Source organism: Lepidochelys kempii, chromosome 1 (genome assembly GCF_965140265.1).
Source record: "Lepidochelys kempii isolate rLepKem1 chromosome 1, rLepKem1.hap2, whole genome shotgun sequence".
Lineage (NCBI taxonomy): Eukaryota > Metazoa > Chordata > Testudines > Cheloniidae > Lepidochelys > Lepidochelys kempii.
The window spans coordinates 216,863,779-216,890,851 of record NC_133256.1 but is presented as its reverse complement, the minus strand read 5'-3'; the positions used below and the strand labels follow the sequence as shown (position 1 = coordinate 216,890,851).

Here is a 27,073-nt window from a genome sequence, read left to right as displayed (position 1 = left end):
TCAGTTCCTAAACTGACCATATAAGTTTTTCTCTGATGACTCCAGAGCCAGTGCTTAAGACAAGACCTATGATCAAGGTGGTTCTTGCTCCCCAGTCCACTGAGGAATCTGCTGTACCAGGGTATGTACAGAAGGCAGACAGCATTCTATCTCTGTGTTCTGCAATTTCTCTCGGTTGCTCTTTCCCTCCATCTGTTGCTCTTAAAGTGTCTCTCTCTCTCTCCCTATCTTTGTAGTCATTTGTTACTGCCTCCATGCCTTCTTAAAGCATCTCTCTCTCCCTGTGCCTCTCTCTTTTAGGGATCTAGAAAACCTTGGGTGGGAGAGTGTGACAGGACCCTCTAGACGGATTCATCCAGCTCCCTGTCTTGGAGCAGGATTGATTTCAGTGTATATAAAGCATCTTCTTTTGACTATCCACTGTGTAGATTCTAAGAGGCAGCTTGGTCCAGTGGCCAGGGCAGCGTTCTGTCTTGGCTCTGTGTGTGTATCAGCGAAGGAGGTTGCTCCATAGCAGCATTCCCCTCCCCCGCAGGAAGGATAAGGGACCTGCTAGTACAATAAGCAGGACAAGGGTGATCTTTAGCTGGAATAATAATGGCCTGTGATTTGGAGTTGAAGGAGCAGGCTTTTAGCCTCAGCCCTCCAAGGGGTGTGTGGTTTATACAGTAACTTTGCCTTCTGCCTGCACAACTGGGATTTATTACAACTTGACAAGGAATAGTGAGACCTGGGTTCTATTCCCTCTGTGTCACTGACTCCATGAGGGACCCTGGGGATGTCATTTAAAGTGCATTTCTGCTCTGAAAAGCGGCATTGTGAGTCCCACATTGACCGTCTCTCTCAAGGATTTATGTATGTATCAAATGCACTGTGGTGACAAGGAAAACAATGGCCTTTTTTTCTAACTCCCAGCCCAACAAACCTGGGGCTTGTCTTCACGTACAGCGCTACAGGGACACAGCAGCACCGGTGCAGCTGCCCCACTGGAGTGCTCCTTGAGGAGGCTCCTATGCCAATGGGAGAGCTTCTCCCACCTGCATAGTTAATCCATCTCCCCATGAGACAGCAGGTGTGTTGGTGGGAGAAGCTCTCCTATCAATGTAGCGCAGTCTCCACTCGGGGGACTAGGTCGATGTAACTCTGTCGCTCAGGCCTGTGGATTTTTCACAGCCCATTGCGATGCAGTTATACAGATACAGATATAGGTCTGTAGTGTAGACCTTGCCTTCTTCTGGGATCTTGCAATGCACACCTCAAATCTATTCAAAATGCTACTCTTCCTGAGTAGTCTCTCTGACCACGTCACCCCCACACCCACCAGCCCTTTGTTTCCCTCCACTGGCTCTCTCTTCTTCACTGTATCAAATACAAACTACTAGTCTTACTTTGAAGGCAGCTTAGCCCTCCCTTACCAAGCCTTTATTGGCCATTTTCCGCAAGCACCTTCATGCTTTCAGCTATGCTGCCCCTTATCTTGGGAGCAGCTCCCCCATCACAATTCATAGTGTCCCTTCTTAAAACTCACCCCTGCTGTGATGCCTACAGATCTCTTGACAATGGGTAGGCAGTTGATGTGGTAAGACTTCTGCTTATTATGTTAACCATTATTGTTTCTCTTGTCCTCCCCTCCTTTGTGTTTCATCCATCTTTTGTTTCAGCGTATGTTACAGACTGTAAACCTTTGGGGCAGGGCCTGTTTGATTTTTATTGTGTGTGTTCAGTACCTGATTGGAGCCTAGTTGCTAGTGTAACAGAAATGCATATGATGATGATAATAACAACAACAGAATCACACTGGGTTCTCTCCTTCTCTTGCTTCACCAGCAATAATAAAGATGTTGCATGCTGAATTAGACCCTTGGTAACCCCTGTGCAACTTCACTCTCTTCCGATCATGCCCTCAGTGATACTTCTGCAACCTGATGCTTTGGGTTTGGCATCGGTCTAACTGCCTGGAACTTGTAAACAATTCTGTTAATGCACAGGAAGAAATAGAATCAAGCTCCCTTTCACTGAGCTATCTTGACTCTGCTCGGGGAACATGAGTAAAAAGCTGTCAAAACTGTTTTAGTCATTCAAGTGAGTAAATCTCGCTCTGAACACATCCAAGGGTTGAGGGAGAGGTGTTGTTTTTACATTGCCGCTTTTCAGAGTAAAACTGTACTTTAATCTCTCTGTGCCTCTTTCTTCATCTAGAGAGAATCATAGAATCACAGGACTGGAAGGGACCTCGAGAGGTCATCTAGTCCAATCCCCTGCACTCATGGCAGGACTAAGTACTATCGAATGACACTTTTTCACTCATGTAGAGGTCTTTGAGATCTATGGACAAGAAGTACCAAGTACTGTTATTACTCCATATTCCAATTTCTCTCCTTCTCTCAATATCCCTCTTTATTTACCTGTCTTTTTCTATCCATCAATTTCTTACTCTTCATCCTGTGTCTCTCCTTCCTTGGAATAGTGGGGGTTGGGAGATGCTCAGGATTAAGCTGCTAGGAAAGCAGGGGAGAAGGAAGGTTTACACAAGACTTTTGCTGGAAATCTCCCCTTCTGTATGGAATCGCTGACTCCACTGTTCTAGTTGTAACATCATGGAAACAGTTGCAAACCAGAGGCTCATGGGAATACAAAAATTGCTTTCAAGGCATAAACCTCACCACCTGAGAGAGGGAACCACTTCTATTTTAAAGGAAAGAGGAACTAAGACTAAGTTTTTGCAGTAAAGGAGAGAATTATTTATATTTTATAGAGAGTTAAAAGGAGATGAGGAGGGACAGCTGGAATTAGGGTGACCAGGAATGTAAATAAAGGATAATCTCTGCTAAGGATAGTGCTGGCATTAAAGGCTATTTTGGACATAGGAGAATCTGAGTACACCAACATTTACACTGTGGCACTATGACCCCTTCTCGTGGCTAGACCACATAGAGATGTATGATTTGGCTACAGCCTTTGCACTAATACAGCCAGGTCTTCCTGCTCAGGCAGTAGGGGGGACTTGTGCTGTCATATTTATAGCTTCTAGGTTCAACCTCTACTCCTGACAAGCCACACAAAGATGTTTTGATACATACAGAAAGCATAATCTTGGGGTTGGGCACATACAGCTGGCAATGGGGTGTGTTAATGGTATAGCAAATGATCTTCTATTTTTTTGCCACCAGTATCTAAAGACTATGTCTCTGCTCCTGAGGAGTAACAGCACCTACAAGCCAGATGATGGTGCCACGCTACAGTACGCACCAGAAATAATTTGTTCCTTAATTATCTTCATTGTCACCTTTATCCTGGGTCTCCTGGGCAATGGCTTGGTGATCTGGGTGGCTGGCCTGAAAATGAAGCGGACCGTGAACACTGTGTGGTTCCTGCACCTTGCCATGGCTGACTTCCTGTGCTGCATGTCTCTGCCATTCTCCATCATTCACCTGATCCTCCATGAGTACTGGCCATATGGCCACTTCCTCTGCAAGGTTATCCCATCAGCCATCATCCTCAACATGTTTGCCAGTGTCTTTCTCCTCACTGTCATCAGCATTGACCGGTGCTTGATGGTAATGAAACCAGTTTGGTGTCAGAACCACCGTACTGTGAGGCTTGCATCAGTGATGTGTGGTTGTATCTGGCTCCTGGCCTTTCTTATGTGCTGTCCTGCCTTCCTCTACCGTGAGACCTTCACAGATGAATTCGGCAAAACTGTGTGTCATTATCAATTTGGAGATGGTAGGGATTATGGAGATTATATGGATTACGGGAACGGGAATGATTCAGCGTTGAGCTCTGGCATATCCCTAGATGAAAATCCTGTTGGTTTCTCCAGTGCTGATATTTCTAGCAGCCTTTACAATGATACTGACTTACTGGGGAACTTGAATGATTACTTCTCCTACAGCAGTCGGCCAGCCACCCTACTGACCATCAGTATTACCAGGATTGTTTTTGGCTTCCTCCTTCCCTTTAGCATAATTGCAGCTTGCTACATCCTTATTGCCGTCAAGATGCATGGAGCCCGATTTACCAAACCCCGTGGTAAGACCCTGCGAGTGATCCTGGTTGTGGTAGTAGCATTCTTTGTCTGCTGGGCTCCATTTCACACAGTTGAGGCACTGTCTCTCCTAGCTATGCCAGGCACCAGATTTAGGGAGACAGTGGCACTGTGGGACCACCTCTCTACAGCACTAGCCTATGCCAACAGCTGCATCAACCCTTTACTCTACGTATTTGTGGGGCGGGACTTCAGGCGGAAGGCACGCCGATCAGTGCAGGGCATCTTGGAGGTCGCCTTCAACGAGGAAGTTACACGCTCCACTTCCTACTCACGGGACAGGACCAAGACTTCAGCAGACAGGGATATCAGCAGCAACACCCTCTAAAATGGGGATTCCAGACAGCACTGCCAGGGCAGGAGGAAGACATTTGCCCCTTCCATGGCTGTGACTTTTTGCTTGAGGACAGCAGAGCCAGAACAATGAGTTTGACAATAATCTGTATGGGATGCCCCTGGGGACTGGGGCAGTTCAGAACAGGCCTACCTCCCCTTTAATAGCCTCCTAAAGAGAGGGGAGATTGGCCTATTCTGAACTGAATCTTCTGATGGGACACACAAGGGAAGCAGAGAGCCCCCTATCTGAGAGAGAGAAGTGCACTTGTGAGAAGATGTGTGGTGGAATTATGCAGTTACTCCTTGACATTACTAAATAAGAATGTGGTTGCAGAATATCTATGTACCACATTTATTAAGCATGTATCACATCATCTGTGTCTGCTAAATTACAGGGAGAAGATACTTTGACATTTCTCCTTGGAATTTGTCATCATACCTTTCCCTACCCTTAACTCTTCTTCAGCTGGGACACTGAACTTTTTCACAGCAGTGCCCAGCAGGAGTGCACTCTGGGAGTGCTAGTTTTCCTCACAACAGTGCATTGTAGCAGACATCCCCTACCTGCTCACCAGCAATGGAAGCTGCCTTTCATGGCAATATTCTTAGGGTCTTTCAGTTTCAGTTAGTCATGGCCTTTCTCCTGTCCTCCTACTATTCCTCCTACTATTCCTGTCTCCAAAGGGCCACTTCTCTTATTTTCCATGCCAGCTCAAGGAGAGTTTCTACATCTCAGCTAATACATCACTGCACAAAATCAGTAACTGGGGCATAAGGGGCAATTTTCAGAAAAACGAACCTCATGCTGTGGACATGGGTTCATTAGAAATAGGACCCTCCTTTATGGCTTTAGAAGGTCCCCTTGATATTACAGCCTGTGATACAGTGATAAGGTAGGTCCCACTAGTCATGGAGATGTCCCTACTACATCTAAAGCTGCTGGATACCCAAGCAATCAGAGCAGAGGTTGCCATCCAGCATGTAACCCTGAGCAGGCTGGAGCTGGGTCACCCCTTCTGTAAAATTTCAGAAGGGAGATGGCTCTGAAAGTGCTGTGTCTGAATTCAAACTGTATGCTTCCATTAGACACAAGAAAGGACTGAGAGATATGGAAGGAAGTGGCCACACAAATACACACAGTGCTAGAAATAGTCATGCACACAAAGAGCCATAGATTCACAGATTCATAGATATTTAGGTCAGAAGGGACCATTATGATCATCTAGTCTGACCTCCTGCACAACGCAGGCCACAGAATTTCACCCACCACTCCTACAAAAAAAACTTCACACCTATATCTGTGCTATTGAAGTCCTCAAATCATAGTTTAAAGACTTCAAGGAGCAGAGAATCCTCCAGCAAGTGACCTGTGCCCCATGCTACAGAGGAAGGCAAAAAACCTCCAGGGCCTTCCAATCTGCCCTGGAGGAAAATTCCTTCCCGACCCCAAATATGGCGATCAGCTAAACCCAAGAGCCAGTTGTTTTCTTCAGTGCAAAATCTTAGAGAGAGACCAAAGCCACAGTTCTGATCAGATATAAACTTCTCCAGTGCTCAGACGTGCAAAGTAAAAGATGCATATGGAAAAGATTTAAAGCAAGGGAGCACTGTCTATACACGTGGACACTATCATGACTCCCAAGTCTCTGAGTGAAGATAAATGCTGCACCAAACAGTGGTGACATCATGATAGGGGTCTACTATACACCACAAAGCAGGAAGTGGGATGGATGAGGCATTTTTAGAACCATTAACAGAAATATCCAAAACATGAGACTTGGTAACAATGGGTGATTTTAACTACCCAGATATTTGTTGGGAAAGTGACCCAGCAAACCACAAAATTCCCTAAGTCTTGGAATGTATTGGGACATCTTTTTGTTTCAGAAGGTGGAACAAGTAACAAGTGGGGCAGCTATTTTAGCCTTGATTCTGACTAACAGGGAGGAAATTGTTGCAATCTGAAGGTAGAAGGCAAACTGGGTGAAAGTGATCATGATATTCGAGATTTCCTGATTCGAAGGAAAGGAAGGAGTGAAGCAATGGACTTCCAAAAAGCAGCCTTTAACTAACTCAGAGAACTGGTAGGCAGGGTCCCCTGGGAAGAAAATCTAAGGGAAAAGGAATGCAGCAGAGTTGGCAATTTCTTAGAGAGACAATATTAAAGGTACAACTGCAAATGATCCTGATGGAAGGAAATACAGGAAGAATAGTAAGAGGCCAATATAGCTCCATCAGGAGCTCTTTAATGACCTGAGAACCAAAAAAGTGGAAACATGGATAAATTGCTACGGATGAATGCAAAAGAATAGCACAAGCATGTAGGAGCCAAATCAAAAAAGCTAAGGCACAAAATTAATTACACCCAGCAAGAGACATAAAAGGCAATAAGAACAGGTACTACAAATGTATTAGGAGCAAGGGAAAGGTGAAGGAAAGTGTAAATCCACTACTTAGTGGAGAAGGAGAGCTAATAACTGAGACATCAAAAAGGCAGAGGTGTTCACTGCCTATTTTACTTCAGTCTTCACTAATGAGGTTAATTGTAAGCCAATATTTAGGAAGGGGCAAGGAACTCAAGCTAGAATAGGGAAAGAACACATTAAAGATTATTTAGGTAAGTTGGCTGTCTTCAAGTCAGAAGGGCCTCACAAAATTCAAGTTAGGATATTTAAGAAACTAGTTGAAGCAATCTTTGAACTGCTAGCAATTATCTTTGAGAACTCATGGAGGGCAGGTGAGGTCCCAGAGAGCTGGAGAAGGGCAAACATAGTACTTATATTTAAAAAGGGGAACAACAAGGACTCAGGGGATTATACACCAGTTAACCTAACTTCAATATCTGGAAAGACACTGGAACAGATTATTAAACAATAAATTTGTGAGCACCTAATGGATAGTAGGGTGGTAAGTAACAGCCAACATGGATTTGCCAAGAACAAATGATGCCAAACTAACCTAATTTCCTTCGTTGACATTGTTACTAGCCTAACGAATGGGGGGCAAGGGAGGGATAGCAGTAGACGTGATATATCTTGATTTTAGTAAGGTTTTGACACAGCCCCACATGACATTCTCATAAGCAAACTAGGGAAATATGGTCTAGATTAAGTTACAATACAATGGATGCACAAGTGGTTGAAAGACTGTACTCACTCAAGGAGTTATCAATGGTTTGCTGTCAAAATGGTGTAGGGAATGGAAAATATCTCATGGGTAAACACTGGGGGTCAGTCCTGGGTCCGGTGCTATTCAATATTTTCATTAATGGCTGGGATAAGTGTGCTTATGAATTTTGCAGATGATATCAAGCTGGGAGGGTTGCAAAGACTTTGGAGAACAGGATTAGAATCCAAAATGACCTTAACAAATTGTAGAATTGGTCTGAATTCAACAAAATGAAATTCAATCAGGCAAATGCTTCATTTAAGTAAGAAAAAAAAAAGTACTTCATTTAAGAAAGAAAACCCCAATGCACGCCTATAAAAATGAGAATAACTGCCTACATGGTAGTACTGTTGAAAAGGATCTGGGGTTATAGTGGATCACAAATTGAATACGAGCCAACAATGTGAAGGCTAATATTCTAGCATGTATGAACATGAGTGTCGTATTTAAGACACAGGAGGTAACTGTCCCATTCTACTCCGCCCTAGTAAGGTCTCAAGTGGAGTACTGTGTTCAGTTTTGGCCACCACAGTTTAACTACTTACTGTGGTACGTAACCTATTGCTTAAATCAGCCTCTGTACCAGTTGACTGGAGGAAACCTAATGTGATGCCAATTTTTAAAAAGGGTTTAAGAAGTGATCCTGGACATTACAGGCCAGTAAGCCTAACTTTAGTACCAGGCAATTAAAGAACAGAATTAGCAAACACACAGATGAACATATGTTGGGGAAGAACCAACATGGCATTTGGAAAGAGAAATCATGCCTCACCAATCTACTGGAATTCTTGAAGGCATCAACAAGCACATGGACCTGGGTGATCCAGTGGCTACAGTTTACTTGGACTTTCAGAAAGCCTTTGATAAAGTCCCACACCAAAGTCTCTTAAGCAAAGTAAGTTGTCATGGGATAAGAGGGAAGGCCCTCTCATGGATCAGTAACTGGTTAAAAGACAGGAAACAGTGTAAGGAATAAATGATCAGCTTTCACAGTGGAGACAGGTAAATACTGGGGTCCCCCCAGCATCTCTGGTGGGACCAGTGCTGTTCAACATATTCTTAAATGATCTGGAAAAAAGGAATAAACAGTGAGATGGCAAGGTTTTCAGGCAATACAAAAATCACTCAAGATAGTTCATTCCAAAGCTGAATGCAAAGGGTTACAAACTGGGTGACTGGGCAACAAAATGGCAGATGAAATTCAATGTTAATAAATGCAAAGTTATGCAGTGCAGTGACAGGCAGATAATTAAAAATACAAACATTTCCCATTACATTTTGGGTAGATCCATGCTGCCTTTCTGCTGTGCATCATGCAATGGACAGAATGAACAGGCTGAGACTGACTGATCTACATGAAGTGTAAAGATTCAACAGTGCAGCTCTTTCACTGTCTTCCCTACAGAGGGTCTTGATTTCATATCTGACTTTGGTGCAGGCATCTACAATAGCTCCTCCTCTCTCTCCAGGCTATGCAGGTAGGAGCCAAACCCTAACAATAAAGTTGATAAATCTTGTGTTTCGCCCGACCAGCCGCCACTGAAAAATAATTCAACACCAGCACCAAAAGGGTTAAACCATAAACATTCACTTTTTCTTTTTATTAAGAAAGCATGCACAAAAATAAACTCGTGAGGCCACACCCCTTCTCCTCTCTCCTTGACACAAAGCATCATGGGCCACACCAAAGTGCAAGGGGGTGCAAGGGACTCCTCTCACTTGCAGGCTGATCTCCTTTGACTGCATCCCTTCACTCCTGACAGGCTATGTCACCAGCTTGCAGTGCAGTTCCAGTGCGAAGCCCTTTGACTCCACGAGTCCAATCCGATGCCATCTTGCCCACAAATGATGCACGATATTTCAGGGGTGGGGGCAAGGCTAATTTGCACACTGACCGGCATATATTTACATATGCAAATGATGCACAACTGAATATGCAAACAAGGCAAATGAATATGCAAGTGAGGAGCACTTGACTATGCAAAGGAGCCATCTTGGTTTGTTTTCAGGGTTCTCTGAAAGGCCAAACGGCCTTCTGAATGACTTCCATGGGCCCGGCTCTTGGGAACATCCCCTGCAAAGCACTGAGTGGCACCCGGAGGGAGGTCATCTCTGCTGCTCTGTGCCACAGAAACCCAACCGAACACGGCTTCCTGGTCATATCATTCCCATCCTGGGCAGCAGAGGGAACCGCTGGCTAACTCCATGCTGAAGCCGACTCTGGGATTCCCCACTCCTCTTGGGAATGCTCAATGATGACCACGCCCACTTAAAAAAAAACAACAAAAAACAGTACCCCCCCACCCGCCCCTCAAATCCAACGAGACTGTCCATCTTCCCGACAAAGATCCAATTGGTTTATCTCAACAGCAAATTATAAAGCGATGCAAAATTATTTCCCCCACCCTTGGCATGTTGAGTCCCCATGATGGTTTGCTTCCAACTTGGTTCCCCTCACCGATAAACAGGGGCTAGGGAGTTACAAAATAGAAAGAGGAAACAAGAGGTTTGACAGAACAGAGCCACGCTAGAAACAGGGGGACAGCCAGGGGACACAACTGGGGGGACGGCAGCTAAACACTCATTCCTGCTTCAACACGGCTTCCCCATCCTGCTTTGCAAGTGCTCACACAGAGACTGGATTTTGGGATGTGCTAACTCTTCACCCGCTCTCTCTCCAGCTGACCTATGAGTGGCCTGACCCATCCTCCCCATTCCTCCCTTTGGCTGTGCAGTTTAAATATCTGCCCCACACCTCCTGTCCTGTCATTTGTGCTTCTGAAACATAACAACTGTGAAGCCTCACACCTCTTCAACCGGGGGGGGGAACACGGACGGACGACACACTCCAATCTCTAACCCACAAGTCCCCAAATCTTCCTCAACACAGAGCAGTGGCTTCTTCTTTTTATCCTTGGTTCACTCCTGAAATGGAAATCACCCACTGTGTATATATAACTATGCAGACAAGACTCCCTTTGCTTGCATCCTTACACCACAGGCAAGGACAGCCTCCAAAGAAATTAAGGGGGGGAATAACTAACAGAACAAGAACTGAGGGGTAGGGGGAGTGATTCCTAATTTGTATGTGTCTTCTTTGGATATGCAAATAAAAGCTTCACTATATTTTTATGGAAGGTGATGGGGCTGCGGGAGGGGAAAGGTGACGTTAAAAGCCTTTGGGGAATTCTATTTGATGTGCTGTTCCCGATCCCCCCAGTGCTGGTGCAAAATACACCTGCTAAGCTTCCCCTACTTGACAGGTGGGCTTCACATTCCCAGGGACTGCAAAAGTCAGCATAGAAAACAGGTCAGGGTTCCCGCTGATCTCCTTACAAATGGCAATGGTCTCTGAATCCCAAATGCATCTGTGCTAGAAATTCTCCTTTTTCTGCACTCAGGGCCTTCCTCTCCCAGCTCGGCCCAAATCCCAGCTGTATCTCACCCCCATAGAGATTTTGCTTTCTTTATATTCAGGGTCTTCCTTCCTTCTCTTGCCATCCCTTGCTGGTGTGAGAATGATCACGGAGCTAAAATCACCCCTCCAGTGTCCCTTTGAGCCCCTGACCTTTACAACATTTACCAAACAACATAATTACAGGCTCCCAGGGTCCACTAGGCTCTCTCACTCCGGTAGCCAGTACAACAGATTCACCGGCAAAAAGGGATTGTTAAACACAAAATGAGGGAGGCAGAGAAAGATGCTCTTGAGGTTTCGGCCTTCTGAGGTCTTGTCATGGCATCAGGGAGCCATCTCTCCACCCTCCGCCCCACGCAGGGCACCACGCAATGTGGGGGAGCCGATCTGATGTGTCCGAGGCCAGTGGGGGAGAGCCGTGCTCGATTACTGATAATAATAATAATAATAATGAAGAAAAGAAAAAAAAGAAGGTAAAACAGGACGCAAGGAAGGATTATCTTCGGCAGCATCTTGCGGTGGCTTCTCTGGCGCAGAGAGAGAATATATATCTATATACAGGCAAGGCAGGGAGGCCAGGGCAGCTGGACCTGCGACCTTTCACCCCATGCCCCCCTTCCCTCCCAGGTCCCTCACAAGGGACAGGCTCTCGAGTCTGTAACGCGCTAGGTGATCAAGTCCCAGTCAAAATCGTCGGGGATTTCCTCATTGGCGCCTGGAGGAGGGACTGGAGGTCGGGGGACCAGATGGTGAGCTGAGTGGAGGGGGAAGAGGGAGAAAAAGGGAAAGAGATGGTTAGCGGAGAAGTCAAGCTCTGTCCTAGTGGGTTCTTGGGAACAATAAAAGGGGAAGGACTCAGCTGGCGTGAACTTCCCCAGAGCAGTGACCTGCCAGGACACATTCCCTCCCCCCGGCAGCACACGTTTCCACCCCAAGACAGTGTCCTATCAGTGTCCAGATTGGGAGCAGGGGCTCAGGTGATCTAAGGGTAACTGCAGCAATGGGAGATTCCCCATGAGCTGCCCTCAACAGTGTTCAGTCAGCATCTAACTAAAGCCTAAGGAGTCTGGCAGCATGAGCTCCCTCACAGCAGTGCCCAGTGAGCACCCAGCTGTGGGAAAGTGGTGTGACGGGGCAACGAGATGGGGTGGGGGCGGTGAGAGGAGTCGGGCAACTGAGCTTGCTCTCACCAGTGCCGTGGCAGTGTCCTGCTGCGGGACCTCCTGCAGTCTAGGCTCCCTCAGCCCTACTCCAGCTCTCTGACAGAGAGGGGAAAGGCCCTGCTAGAATGTGCTGCTGGACGGCTGAGACAGCTGGGGTGAGAGTTGTATTACATGTCATCATTTCACCACTTACCTGGGCGATTATACCCTGGATTGTCCTGGGTGGAAATCTGGTACATAGGAGATGGCCCGGAGAAGAGATGGGGAGGCTGTGGCTGACCATAAGAGTTCACTGCCAAAGGAAAGGGAAAAGAACCATCAGTGATCCCCTCAGCCAGCTCGCCTGGCACTGACTGGGCGTCGCAGCTCAGCCACAGAACAGACTGACTGACACGCTCCAGGGAGAATCAGGAAGTGTTCAGTGGACAGGCCCTGACAACGTGTTACAGCTCAGCCATGGTACCAAAACCATATTGTTATTCTACTGGGTTAAAGTGGGGAATTTTGGCCCATCACCCCCTTCCTAGACATGTCCCAAGTCGGGTCAAAATCAAGCTGCTGCAAGGCCATGATCTCTCCTCACTGCCCTTGTCCGCTCCTCATAGAGCATCATCCGACTCTCTCTCCTACCACAGGATCTTCAGTGCAGGGGAGACCATCTTCTTCTCTCTAGCTCCTACCATCTGGAACAGCCACTCTGGCACCTCTCCACAGACCATCGACAAAACACCTCTCACCTCCTCTTTTTGCCTGTGTGCTTTCTAATTGCTTTCTGTCTGGGTTATTGGCTGCTCAACCACACATACCAGATAATGCCTTCACACCACTATGCACTGTGTTATGAGCACATACATCCCCATCTCTCCTGTACTAAACTCTCTAGAGCCAGGTAGGACCAGTGCTTCATTTGTGCCAAGGCTGGTCAGGCCTGAGCCCCGGCATGTCTGGGCTTGCCACGTTAGTTATAAAAGTAAAAAAATTGCTTGAGTTCCGGCACCTCTTTCATTACAAATTAAGCACTGGGTGGGACACAGTCCGTATGAAAGACACTGACGAAGTCTAAGTGGTTTAGAGCAACATAGCATGGGGCTGTTCAGTGCCATGGTGCTTGGCATGGTGACAAGGTGTCCAGCACCTCTACACAACTGGGAATCCGTCTCACCCATTTGCATGGCATCTTGGGTCCCCCTCCTACCCACCCTGCTGTGTACCTTGGTTCATGGACTGTTCCTGCTTGCCACTATTCAGGGCGCAAGAATCAGAGATTCGGGGGGGCTGCTGAGGGCCCCCCAGGTGAGGGAGCTGACCAGTCTGGGTGAGAAAGTGATTGAGGGAGTCGCAGAGGTTGGCAATGTGGTGCTGATCCAGGGTCCAGTTCTTCCGCTCAGCCTGGCGCAGGCTCTCCATCAGCTCTGCAAGGGCAATGGGGGGGATGAAATCCAGTTACTGCATGCATCGTGCGCCCTCCCCTTGCCTAATCCCTAACCCTCTGGGTACTCCCCTGGGAATCCTCCTTTCCTCATACTCAAGGGCTCACCATTTCCTTTCTCACCGCTGTATCCCCTCAGAGAGTCCCTTTCTTCACACTCAGGGCTTCCCCACCCCATGCGCACCTCTAATCTCTGCTGTGCACTCTCTGGAGAGCTGCTTTTTTCTATTCGCAGCATGATGTCTCTGACACATGAGTGGGACAAGCAGCAGCAGGGACTGGGAAGCCATTCATCTATCTTCTAGCTGCCCCCATCACTGCTGTATCTGAGGGCCACAAAAATCTTGAGTGGATTTCTCCTCCCCACAATCCATGAGGCAGGGCAATGCTATTATCTCCATTGTACAGATGGGAACTGAGGCCCAGAGAGGCTGAGTGACTTCCCCCAGGTCACACAGGAAGTGTGTGGCAGAGCAGGGAATGGAACCTGGGTCTCCCACTGGGCCAAGCAAGAGGTGGGATCTCCTACTGACCTGAGAATTGGGAGTGTTCAATGCTAGACCAGTTCAGCCGGTTCACCATCTTGAAGCTTTCCTTCAGGGAGTCAATGTTGGAGCACCACTCAGGGGGGAATGCTGGAAAGCCAGGCAGACAAGTCAGTTACAAGGAAGTAACACCCCTCTTCTCCCACCGGTCCCGGGTTAACAATGGTGCCAGGGGCGTCAGGCCCACCCACAAAAAGTGGCCTTGGCCCAGCCCACTCCACTTGCGCTGCACCCTCAGCTGCTGGCTCCTCTCCACCTCTGGCCCCTCTTCCCCCCACCCTTCACCGCTAGCTCCTCTCTGCCAGCCAGCCCAGGGCTTCTCTCCACCCCTTGCCCTGCCCACCGGCTCCTCTTCATCCCAGCTCCTCCCCCCACCCACTGCTCACTTCTCTCGGCTGACCAACCGGCTGAGTGCCCCTCTCGGGCCCCGGTGGCTGCCTGCCAGTGACAGGGGCAGAGAGGAGCCCTCAGCCTCCACCACTGCAGGCACCAGTGCCAGGAAGGCAGGGCCGGGTGGGGCCCCGGGGGACAGGACCACTCTGTGCTCCCGAGCTTCAGCTGTCCTGCTCCCTAGCACTCTGTTGGGAGGGGGGAATCCCTGCTCTGCGCTGGCTCAGCAGGGCCAGTGAGTGCACCCAGGGGGCAGGGCGTGGGGGAGCGGGTCTGTGGGAGGGTGCTGGGCTATGAGGAGGTGGGGGCACTGGGCAGTGCGGGAGGCTTGTGTGTTTTGGAGTGCTAGGCAGTGGGGGGTCTGTTGGGGGGGCATTGGGCAGTGGGGGAGGTCTGTGTGTGTTGGGGTGCTGGGCAGTGTGCGGAGGCCTGTGGGGGGCACTGTGTAGTTGTGATGGTGGGGCAGAACACTGGGCAGTGGTGGGTGGCGGAGATCTGTGTGTGTTGGGGTGCTAGCAAGTGGGGGTTCTGTGTGGGGTGCTGGGCAGTTGTGGTGGGGCTGTGGGCTAGGGGGCGCTGGCAGGGGTGGTGGTGTGCAGGGCGCTGTGCATTTGTGGTGGGGGGTGGCGTTGGGCATAAGGACTCTGGGGGGTGCTGGGCATAGGGAGTCAAATGGGTGTTGGGTGGGTGGGCCTTGTGGCACGGCATGGGCCCGCCCCTGAGGGGAAGGGGCAGGCCAGTGTGCATCTGGCGACTGCTGGTTTGTAAACAGTGCCTTGCACCGGGATGGGCAGAGCAAGACCGCCCCTGCCATGCCATGACCCATTTCCCCTTGCCAGCCCTTTGCTCCGGGACCAACCTCCCCTTGCCATGATCCACTGCCTCCAAAGGGGTCCACACATATGTTTGGCACCGCGCCCACAAAAGGTTAATCCGGCCCTGTCTTCCACCCATGTAACACAAAATAAACAGAACCTGGCCCTGTCCATTACTTGCCAAAGACCCTAAATTTGCACTGGACAGAAATTCAGCTTCCCTGGTCATTCAGTGCTCAACCCCCCCCTTATTTCTGCACCCCATGCCTTGTGGGGCTGGGTCCCCCTCTGCTGGAGGTGAAAGGGGAATGCAGTTTCCAAGTTCACTCAGACCTGAGTTTCAGCCTCTCCCCACCCTTTGTATCTCATCTTCTGAAGTGCCTGGGTGCTGCTGTGAGGGAGCTCACCACAGGAGCCCTGGGCACCCTACCGGACCCCAACACTGTCCCAGCCCCCTGTGCCCCCAGCAGCTCCCTTCCTCCCCTGCAGCTCACCAAAGCCAGCGTTGTTGATTGAAGCCTGTGACGGCTGCTGCTGGTGCTGGTGCTGCTGTTGCTGTGGGTGGGTGTGCGCGTGATGTTGCTGGTGCTGGTGGTAACCTCCATGCTGCATCGGGGGTGGGTGCATGGACATCACAGGTGGGGGGCCATAGCCATCGCCACCCTGCTGCTTGCCCCCCTGGGGTGGACAGCCCTCTGGGCTCGGGGTGTGGAGGGGGGGAGCAGCCCCCACTGACGAGGGGCCCTGCGGCTGCTGGTACATGTAGTAGTTGTGATTGGAGGGCTGCATGTCGCCAAGGAGAGAAGAGAAACCTGCAAGGGGGGAGTAACAAAAGTTAAGAGACGTGGGTAAGGCGGCTGTCAAGCTCCAACACCTGCCTGTGTGCGACTTCGTCCCACTGACCCTAATAACGCACTCAGTCCTTCGCATGCCCTCTAGAGGCTCAAACAGATAGCACATGACCCGAGCCTTTCCAAGTCTAAGTAATGGCCACGTTTCTATTTAGAATCATAGAATATCAGGGTTGGAAGGGACCTCAGGAGGTCATCTAGTCCCACCCCCTGCTCAAAGCAGGACCAATCCCCAATTTTTGCCCCAAATGGCCCCCTCAAGGATTGAACTCACAACCCTGGGTTTAGCAGGCCAGTGCTCAAACCACTGAGCTCTCCCTCCCCAAGTTTTTCCAAAACTGAACTCATTCTCCTGAAATGTCACATACGTGGGGTTCTGCTGGAGGAGACTGTGTTGCACAAAGCTGAAGTTAGACAAGACATTTAGATGTTTTGTTAGATGTTAGTTTCCTTTTGCGGGTGTGGTATGGTTTTTGTTGTTGTTGTTGTTGCATTTGTAGCTCAAAAGCACTTGGTCTAGAAACTTTGCCGCTTCTCTAATGTAAATAACTAGAGGGTTGCACATTCTGTTGTTTTGGTTGGCTCAGTGCATTGCACACGTCAGAGGCTCCTTGCCTTCCTCCATGCCCTCCATAAACTCCCTGTGTGCCACTATCCCATCCCCTCTTTTTTTAGGACTCTGCAACCCTTCCACACCATTCCCCAAGCCAGGGGCCTCTGTGTACCCCCATGTCTCCTCTCCAAAATATCACTTTCCGCATCCCCTCCCCCCATGCTAGCAGCTCTGTATTTCTCCCGTGGCCCTCGGTTCTCCCACACACTAGAGTACCCCATTCCCCCACACACACACACCATGCCAAGAATTCTGTGTGAACCCTCATTCCTCCCCCACCCCCTTCTCATTTCTTTTATTTCTGTCTGGGACATGTCATTCAAGGTGTCAACATTTTAAAACTGTATTGGGAAGAAGGGCAAAGCTGAGATGGGGATATTGTTTTGCAGGAAGGTATTAATAACTGCCATCAACTTGTCCTTTGATCTCTAGACAATTACAGAGGTGGCTGAAACTGCTGGATTTGCTAATCAGATACCAGGGGCTCTATGTGCCAGCCATTTTCTCCTTTTCGTTTTCCAGTCATCACCAAAATCTACAGGGTTCTGCCCATTAATGCCTAGAACATTCCCTGAAATCTTGCAATTGATCAGATGCAGCATTCAAATATATTGTGCTACTGACAAACATCCTAACACAGAAATGCCTGCCATCAAGCTGAATGTGAGATCTTGATTTAGCTGGCCAACAAGCCAAACAACCCCAACCCCATCTCAATTTCTCAGGCTTCTTCAGGACACTGTAAAAGTAGCAATTAAAGGGCACATGCACACTTGGTTTTGCCTTCAGAGGTCACCTTTAAGTCACTGTTACGAATGAATAACCTCAATTTTTTTGGTCTGGGTTTTCTAATACTACTCTGGCAGCTTTCATCCTCAAGTGCTCTACAGAGTCTATATAAGGGTCACTCTCACACTGCTGAAATGCAGCTGCCTCTGGGGGGAAGGCAACAACTGTTTAACAGCCACACAACACAGAAGAAGAGACAAAAACTGCCTTCAGCTGAAGCTGTGAAAGGAGTTTAGGACAGCACAAATATTTACCAAGCAGTACTTTGGCATGGAGAATGGAGAGAACACTCCTAGTCAAGATTTTCAGAACTGGCTGCCAAAAGTTAGGCTATGCCCATAGCTTGCCACCTAAATACGGGGCCTAATTTTCAGAAGAGCTGAGCACTCCGAAACTTCCACTGATTTCAAAAACCCTAACTTGACTGAAAGGGGAGCTTAGTCTCCCTGGCTGGTTCAATCCTTTGGCTCTCAGCTAAGATTGCCAAGGAGGGATTAGCTAGTTTTGGCGATGATGGGAACAGAACGGAGACCAGCCAGACAAGCCACCTGTACCACAATTGTTTTCAGGCAGTAGCAACATGAGCTGAACTTGAGCAATCTAAATGAAAGGCCAAGTATACCCCTGCCAAACCCCCGGAGCTATCCATTCCCTGCAATGGGGCTCCTGACTCAATCATCAGAAGTAGGCTTTGGTTGTACATCTTAACCAAGAGCTGCACCTCTATGGGCACAGCACCCCTGTCGCTGAGGTCAGTACAGACTCAGAGGGGAAAGCACGCCAGCTGAGTCACCAGCACAACTTCTTGCAGCACCATGAGTTTCCCTTTGGTGTCCAACTCTGGACAAAACCTGATGCTGCTTAGCTTATGAGAGCTGCTGGTCTCCCAACAGTTATGGGGTTGGACTTTTTGTACAGCACTGAGCACAATGGGGCCCTCCTCTATGACTAGGGCTTGTCGGCATTATGGTAATACAAACAATAAATCATTATTACTGTTGTCACAGAAGAGCTGTGACTGCACGGAGTCCTTCTGCTTGTAGGTTTGTTTGATTCTGCTAGAGTAGCAGGGTTTGTCTGCAGTGTGGAAAGACTGACTGAAAGTTGAGTGATTATTGATATATGGTAGGTCCTGGTTTCATAATATTGCCCTACCCATACCAGACTGATCTTTTCAAGGATGTCTCTCTTTAAATATAGGGACAGCAAGCTGAAATTGTTCAAGGTTTTCTGCATCCCCTATTCTTGTCGCAAGTGTGACACTGCCCTCTGGTGGCTGTTCCCTGAATCACAGAATCCAGAGGAATTCAAGATGAAAATGGATTAGTAGGTTATATCTTGTCCACTCCACCCTATCCCTTCCTCTACAGTTATTCTCTAGTGCTTTGTCCAGTCCTACTTTTAAGCGACACAAGTGATGGGAACTTGCACCCCTTCCTTTGAAGAGACCCTTCCACAGCCTAATATCATCCCACTACCTTTAGTTTATGCCAAATAATTGTCGGTCTCCTGCGATTTACAACTTGACAATACCTGCACCTTTAGATGGCAATTCATGACCTCAGACCGCCACATATTTATCTTTTCAAGCCTTTCTTCACAAGCTGATCCTTCCAGCCCTTTAGGAATTTTTCTTGCTCCTTCTGACTCAAGATCAGCTATTTTTAAAAATCATTGTTAGTTCTACAGAAAGAGAGAGAAGGGCTGACTCACTGAGAGAGCAGAATTTCTGGACTGCACATTGTGTGTGTGCTGGAAGGAGCTAGAGCATTTGAAAGCAGGGGAACCCTCTTTTCACATGCTGCTAGAAAGAGGATGTGACTGAGAGATGCCGGTAGGGGCATTACTAGGGGCTATCACAGGGGCACAGATACAATGCGCCATACATCTAAGCCAGGTACTCACCGTGCTGGGAAGAGGACGATTTCTCCAGCATGGATTTATAGAGGTTTCGGAAAGACCAGCTCAGGTCCTGGAAGTTGATCTCAGAGTAGGAGAACTTGAAGTCGTGGTTAGTACTGTAGAGCGGGGGTGGCACATCTGCCCCTTCACGTCCCTGCCCTCCTGCCACAGTGGCTGCCACATCCACGGGCCCTGTGCCCTGCTAAAGACCAGACAATGATATGGAAAAAAATATCTAAATAGATCGTTGGCTTTGTAACTTCAGGAATTTGAGGGGGAAGGTAGGGGCTTGCTCCCAGAAAAAGAACACCCAGCAAATCCCATATCACCTGTCTGTCTCCCCCTCAAAATCCTTGCAACTCTCCTACCAGAATGGGGGACTCCATCCTCCTCTCCCTCCCAGGGACATACTAGCTCCAGCTCATCCTCCAGCCACTTCACACCCTAATGGCTTTATCCCTGCCCAGTCTGCTCCTTTCCCCTGTTCCACTTCCTCCCTACTTCCCTCCTGGTCACTGATCTCCCCTCTTCAGCCCACTGTTTCCATTCTTCCCTATGGCCCTCCCCATCACTGATTTACTCTTCCATCTATGTCACCCTATCCCCCTTTCTCCCTTACCCTGTCTCTCACTTTGCCCATCTCCACCCCCTCCTCTGCCGCTCACCTGACTGTAGCTGGCAATGGGTGTGGTGCTCTGCAGCGATAGCTGAGGGGTAGCCTCAGGGGGCAGAGAGGCTTCTGTGCTGACTGGGAGAGCCCCCCGTGGGCTCTTATTCGCCTCTTGTTCTGGGGAGTCCTGTGATAACTGTGAGCAGGGGGACAAAAGAAGAGGCAAGGAAATCAGAAACAGACAGAGAAGGGAAGCAGCAGATGAGAAGCCAGCTCCCCATTGTACAAGCTTCTGCCCTAGGAAAGCAAGGTACTGGCTGTAGTGGAAGAACATTCAAGAGGACAAAGCCACTCTTCAGACAGGACTAGATGGCGCTCTTGGGTGACAGCAACAGAAGCCACATGGTGGGGACAAGAGGAGAATTCAGACTCCATGTTCACCTCCCCACAGACACGTCCTGTTTCCTCAATGGGACCCCAAGCAGGAAAGACTCCCTGCTGGAGTTAAGAGGGGAGTTCAGCCCTCCCCAGTCCCATCTGCTCCCGGAAAGAACCACACTCACATCATCGTCTGGAGGGTGCCGCCTCTTGCGGGAGATATCTGGGCAGGAATCTATTGTCCAATAAGAACCCTGGAAAGAAAATCCAGTGGTGAGAGGAACTCCCTGCTGCAGGATGTTACTGAGACCCACAGAGCAGAACATCAACTAATATATCAATGTCCATGCTACAGTGCATGAGCTAATGCCAGCTGGGCATCAGGAAGATGTTTTCCTCCTGTAGTATAGGACTGCACAGTGAAGTACATTGCTATTGTGGGAATTTCACGCCTTCCTCTGAAGCTCCAGGTGCCAGCTACCCTGAGAGACAGGTCAAGAGAAAACATAAACGAAGGGTCTGATCCAGCATGGCAGGAGATGGCCTAGCCTAGTGCATCCTTTATGCCTGCACACCCCATCAATGTCCTCTGCCTTTCATGGGATTTCTTTGTTAGTAATAAGAGTATAGACCAATTAAGCTATAATGATCAGAGTGGGCAAGATGACCTAAAAGCATGTTTGCTAGGAAATTTCTGAAGACCCAGTTCCAAACGGTGGTTTGGTGCTTGGCCGGCTGACTCTTGCTCGTGGTCTAACTAATAACATATGTGGGGTTGGGACTTCCCCCCGGTCAGATTGGGAGTCACCTTGGGGATTTTTCACCTTCCTCTGCAGCATGTGGGTACAGGTCACTTGCCAGGATTATCTGGGTATATCTCACTTACTCGTTTCAATGCCACTGCAGGGCCATGGGGCTCTTGTGCACCTCAGTCCCTTCTATTCTCTGCCTGTGGTGCAAACTGGTTTGGTCTCATTTTGATTGTTAGATTTAGCATGCAGGTGTTAGCGGCCTGTGACACACAAGTGGTCAGACTAGTTGGTCTGGAGGCCCCTTCTGGCCTTAAACTCTAGGACTGTTATTAACCTCCGATTGTGATTTAAATTGATCTTTACAACGGCAGGACACGATGGCCTTAGAAGTGAAGGCCAACCTCCATACTAGCATGCAGCCAGTTAGGGTTTACTGAAACAGGGCATTATCACTAACTGAGCCTCATGAGTTGTGATCCCCAAAATAATGATTACCTAGATACCCAGTCCCTTAATGGTGATCTGCAAAGAAAAAAAGAATCCAGGCTTGGGCCCTTTTCTGAAGCATTATGACATAGAAAAAAAGACTTATGAGGTTCCTGTCAATATATTTACATTAGTAATATCAGAATTTATTTTTTTCTTGGTAGTCTCCCTTGGGAACTCAGAGATGCAGCTTGGGCGTTTCGTCTTCAGCCCTTACTGAAGGTGCAGAGATGCTGAATTTTTAGCAAAGCGAGCTTTTCTTACAACTGTTTTGGGGTATTTGAGTTCAGTGGATGATAACAATATTTTTAAAACCCGAAGTTATAAAACAGCTTTAAACAAATATCAGTTCTGCTCTCAGGTGCTTGGATTTCATTTCCCTGGTATCCTTGATGTAATAATCCTTCCAGTTCTCTAGTCACCCATGATGTCTTTCAAGCAGAACAGGTAATACAAGATCTGCATTTCAAAGATTGGGGAAGAAAAAAAAAAAAAAAAGGGCAGAGAAAAAAATATTTCAATCTAAGTAAAGATCACAAGGCAGGGGGGAAAGGTGGGCTGACAGCCATTTTCATTTCTTTGCAGGTCCTTTTAGTGTATGTTTCTGGAGTCTTCAAACACAGCAGTACATCTCATTGGTTTAACATATATACTACATATTTAAAAGTTTTAACCACCTGGGCAGAAAGGGCAACACTGACTTATTCCCTGTGGTGTAAGTGACTCACCCGGGAACATGTCAATTTCTTACCTTCCCAGGATCATCCCTCGGTCGAGGCACCTTTCGAAAACATTTATTCAGAGACAGGTTGTGGCGAATGGAGTTCTGCAGAGGGACGGAGAGAAGTAAATAAATGCTATGTAGGAAGGATAAGGACTGCAGAGGAAACTGAAGACTTCTGTGTATGCCCAGGATGGGGTGAGAGATCACTCAAGGCCAAAGCTGTCTATGTACACGCAGGATGTGCCAGGACAGAGACTAAGAAAAGGAGAGGGATGGATAGTTCTGGAGACCAAGGCCTTCTGTGTATGCCCACAGAAGGTACAGTGAGGATGGTATTTGGGCCAGGAAGGGATTGGCAGAGAGTACATTTGTGGGCCCTTCTTAATAGGGAGGGGGACCTCCACATGTATAAATCAATCAATTCTAGGGAAATTAAGGGTCATTTGGCTCTGCACTTCCTCCAGCTGGTAACTAGAGCTTTGCCTTTACACCTGGCTCTTTTCTTTGCTTAGTGGGAACGTTTTGTACTGAGAAAAGAAAGTGCGCTCTCTTAAGGTGGTGCAGACTTTGCACTAGCCACAGTGTTCCTCACCTTCCATCCGATGCCAGCATTCTTGTAGTAGGGGAAGTTGTCGCAGATCCAACGGTAGATCTCGCTAAGTGTCATCTTCTTGGCAGGTGATGAGTTGATGGCATAGGTAATCAGAGTGGCATAGCTGTAGCGCGGTTTCCCATCCTGGTGCACTGCAGCCTCATCCTTACTCAGGGTGGCATTGGGGTCAGTGGGAGAGCCTGGGGGGCACTTCCGGGCAGCCCCTGGGGGCCCCGCCTGCGAGGAACCCCCTAGTTTCTCAATAGTAGCTCGCAGGGTGAGCTGGGGGAGCCAGTCTATGGAAGTGAGGCTGCTTTCCAGGTCAGAGGCCATGATGCCAGAAGCCGGAGTGTCTGCTGGGGAGAGAGGAACAAACAGGACTGATGAAATACAAGCAAATTGTGCCTTGATAGTGGAGGGAAAGATGCACTCCCCCACATCAGCGTACCTTTCTGAAGAGCTTCTTGCTCACTGGTCACAGCCAGGGAAGGTTGTGTCACTACAGACCTGGGACTGTATCCCTGGGAGGACAACCCTGCTTGCTGATAAGCTTACACAGTTTGTCCTGGAGTAGTAACCTAGTCCTGCTCTGTGTATCCTAGTCAGACTCAGGTAAGGGAACGAGGAGAGGAGAGGGATCTATCCTGGGGAGTGGGGCCATTCCACCTGCTGTAGCACACCATGACACCATCCCCTTCATCATCTGCCAGCTGTAGCCTAATAAAGTCACCTCCTCATCTCAGGAGTGGGATCATAGCTAGGGAGGAATGTCCCTCATGTTGTATCCAAGTCACACCTAAATAAGATCACCTGTATGGGTCAGGACTGGCAATATATTCATTGGGGGTGGAGGGAGGAATTTCTTCTCCATGGCCTGAGGTAATCTCTCCCTACATCATATCACATTGTATCCAACCCAGTTTGTAAGCTTCTTGGGGCAGGGATCATAAAAAATCGCCGCCCCCCCACCTATAGTGGTATATACACATAATTATATCAACCACATCAAAGACGGACTGAGACTGGACTGAAAACAGAATCATTATAATTAAGACTTTGCTTTTCTTTAGCCCTTTTTTCCTAAGGATCTCAAAGAATTTTACTGAATTAAGTCTCATGAAATGCAGGTAAGTATTATATCCCCAAGTTGAGAAATCTGAGGCACATAGAGGAGAAGTGACATGACCAATGTTACACAGTGTCAGGGATGACCTAGATAAGTTTAGTTCTGCCATGAGTTCAGGGGATTGGACTAGATGACCTCTCGAGGTCCCTTCCAGTCCTACGTACAGTGAGTCTGTAGTATGGTAGAGAACTGAACTAGGGTCTCTTGACTCTGATCTTTGCCTTAGTCACAAGACCATATTTCTCCTCATAAAAATAAAGCACCTCTGCCCAGTGTGAGCAGTAATTATACCCAAACGTTCAATTCAAGTGGACACATTTTAAAAATAAAACAATATATTTGGTAACCTGTGTGAAATGGGCAGGTACATCACCATCCAGGTTCTAGGGGTCAGGTCATCATTAAAAACCAACATCACAACTGGCACTAATTGGCTGCACCAAGGACTGAATTCCCCTCTCATCCCTGCCAGTGATGGTCCCTTTGAATTTGGGCTGAGATAGTTAGTTTGCATGACTGCAACCTGCACTGTACCTGTTCTGGAGATGAAGAGGGGAATTAAGTCTTTAGGGGCTGCAAGTTCTGCACCTTTCACCAGTATGAAACTCACTTTTAAAAAGATCGCTGTACATAGATGCATGTCAGCTCACATAAAGGTAACAGTCGAACACAAACACCACATTCCGGTAACAAATTAATCTCACACACACACACAGAGATAACAGACTAACATGAACACGCCCTACTCAGGAAAAAAACATCAGGTGGCGCCTCCTACTAAGTGCATCACCCACATTGACTGGATCAGCTGAGGCAGGGAGACACCCATCTGAGTGAGTGTCACCAGTAGATATCCTTTCTAAATATAGATCCAGACGTGCATGCATCCAGCACCTTTGTACACAGACACAATTCCCAGCTTCTTTCACACAACACCCTGCACTCACACACCACAGTGTTCTCCCAACACAAAAGCACACCCAGCCTTCACTCCCAACACACACACAACCCAGGGCTTTCAAATACATACACACACTCACACACAGGGTGAGAAAACCTGGATTTGTGCTGGAAATGGCCCAACCTGATGATCACTGTAGATAAGCTATTACCAGCAGGACAGTGGGGTGGGAGGGGGTATTGTTTCATATTCTCTGTGTGTATATAAAGTCTGCTGCAGTTTCCACGGTATGCATCCGATGAAGTGAGCTGTAGCTCACGAAAGCTCATGCTCAAATAAATTGGTTAGTCTCTAAGGTGCCACAAGTCCTCCTTTTCCATTTTCACACACACACACTCACTCACTACATAGAATATTCAGGGCTCAAACACCCATGCACCCAAACAATCAGACACTATCCAGTGCTCAAACACAACAACCAACACTGTCTCAAACATCCAGCACTCAGACAACATCTCTCTAATCACACAGCCAACATACACACACAAAAGTGAAACTATGCCATCACCACATCTGTAGCTAGTGGAAACATTATTCTGCTTCTGGAGCGGAGAGAATGAGGAAAGAAAAGGCCCAACTGCAACTTACTTATCTCCCCACCACCAGCCATTCCACCAGATACAATAGTGATGAGCTAGAGCAGGGGTGGGCAAACTTTTTGGCCTGATGGCCACATCTGGGTGGGGAAATTGCATGCAGGGCCATGAATGTAGGGCTGGGGCAGGGGTGCGGGAGGGAGTGTGGGAGGGGGTGTGGTGTGCAGGAAGGGGCTCAGGGCAAGGGGTTGGGGTGCAGGAGGGGACTCAGGGCAGGGAGCTGGGGTGCGGGGTGCAGGAGGAGTTCGGGGTACAAGCTCCGGCCCAGCACCACTTACCTTGAGCGGCTGCAGGGTGGCAGCAGTGCGCAGCAGGACTAAGGCAGGCTCCCTGCCTGCCCTGGCCCTGCGCCACTCCCGGAAGTGGCCAGCATGTCTGGTAGTGGCTCTTGGAGGTGGCGTGGGGCAGGCAGCTCTGCCATGCACTGCCCTCGCCTGCAGGTACCACCCCTGAAACTCCCACTGGCCGCGGTTCCCCGTTCCTGGCCAATGGGAGCTGCAGGGGGCGGTGCCTGCAGGCAAGGGCAGCGCTTGGAGCCCTCTGCCCCCCCAGGGGCCGCAGGGACGTGGCGCTGGCTGATTCCGGGAGCGGTGCGGGGCTAAGGCAGGCAGGGAGCCTGCCTTAGCCCCGCTATGCCACGGGGCTGGCAATCCCCTGGGCCGGACTGAAAGCCCTGAAGGGCCGGATCCGGCCCGCGGGCTGTAGTTTGCCCTCCCCTGAGCTAGAGTAATACAGCAATCTTGACAGGTACGGTTGCATCAGGCCTTCCATTGCAAGCCCATTTTCAGTTGCACATAACTTATTGAAAATATCTCCTTTCAGGCTGAAGGCTGAAACTGGTCTCATCCCAAAGAATTTTTTTTTTTTTTTTAAAGCTTAAGCAGAATCCATCCACCCTTTTTTGGAATTATACAAGGGTGAAATAACTATAAATTTTCCCAGTGTAAAAAACCATGCAAACAAACAAAAAATGTTCTTAGTGTCTATATAACTTAAAAACAGCAGAATTTCAATACCATGCAACTTTCCACATAGTGTGGCCTCATTAAGGACTCATCTCAAGGCCAACTTGGGAGAAAAGAAATACAAAATAAATAGCAACTAAATATTCCATTTTGTAAGTGTGCATTACAAAACTTCTATCATTTAATATGTACAGGACTATAGAATAACAAAACTAATATGGAGCTGTGATTTCATGCTGCTATTTCATTATGGAAATGAATATTTGTGTAAGATTTTAACTATGCAACCCTGGAATTATGAAGTAAAATAAAACAGAGCTAAAAAATTCTCTCTCTTTTTCAATGTTATGCTACTTTAAGATTCAAATTTGAAACATCCGAAATTCAGCAAATGCAAAAGTTACAGTTTTCACAGG

The 27,073-nt window shown here is 48.3% G+C and overlaps 2 protein-coding genes across 7 annotated transcripts in view; one reads left to right on the top strand and one right to left on the bottom strand.

Annotated features, from left to right (window-relative positions):
• Window positions 1-42: 42 nt before the first annotated feature.
• C3AR1 (complement C3a receptor 1) lies at window positions 43-4,617 on the top strand. Its single transcript, XM_073313802.1, has 2 exons — window positions 43-121; window positions 3,171-4,617. The coding sequence occupies exon 2, from the start codon at window positions 3,183-3,185 to the stop codon at window positions 4,374-4,376; it is 1,194 nt and encodes a 397-aa protein (XP_073169903.1). The 5' UTR covers window positions 43-121; window positions 3,171-3,182; the 3' UTR covers window positions 4,377-4,617.
• Window positions 4,618-9,124: 4,507 nt separating this feature from the next.
• The window catches only part of FOXJ2 (forkhead box J2), a 34,379-nt gene continuing 16,430 nt past the window's right edge, over window positions 9,125-27,073 (bottom strand). For 2 of the 6 annotated variants that reach the window (XM_073313743.1, XM_073313761.1), the window contains 10 exons: window positions 23,010-23,365; window positions 22,445-22,519; window positions 20,641-20,709; window positions 20,133-20,273; window positions 19,471-19,669; window positions 15,807-16,124; window positions 14,096-14,197; window positions 13,345-13,545; window positions 12,327-12,425; window positions 9,125-11,724 (listed from right to left, as the gene is read on the bottom strand). In XM_073313743.1, the coding sequence (XP_073169844.1) occupies window positions 11,636-11,724; window positions 12,327-12,425; window positions 13,345-13,545; window positions 14,096-14,197; window positions 15,807-16,124; window positions 19,471-19,669; window positions 20,133-20,273; window positions 20,641-20,709; window positions 22,445-22,519; window positions 23,010-23,365 (1,649 nt within the window). In that variant the 3' untranslated portion in view covers window positions 9,125-11,635. Of the gene's footprint in view, window positions 11,725-12,326; window positions 12,426-13,344; window positions 13,546-14,095; window positions 14,198-15,806; window positions 16,125-19,470; window positions 19,670-20,132; window positions 20,274-20,640; window positions 20,710-22,444; window positions 22,520-23,009; window positions 23,366-23,457; window positions 23,478-25,970; window positions 26,099-27,073 lie in introns of those variants that run through there. The other 4 variants (XM_073313780.1, XM_073313791.1, XM_073313751.1 and 1 more) reach the window with 4 other exon arrangements.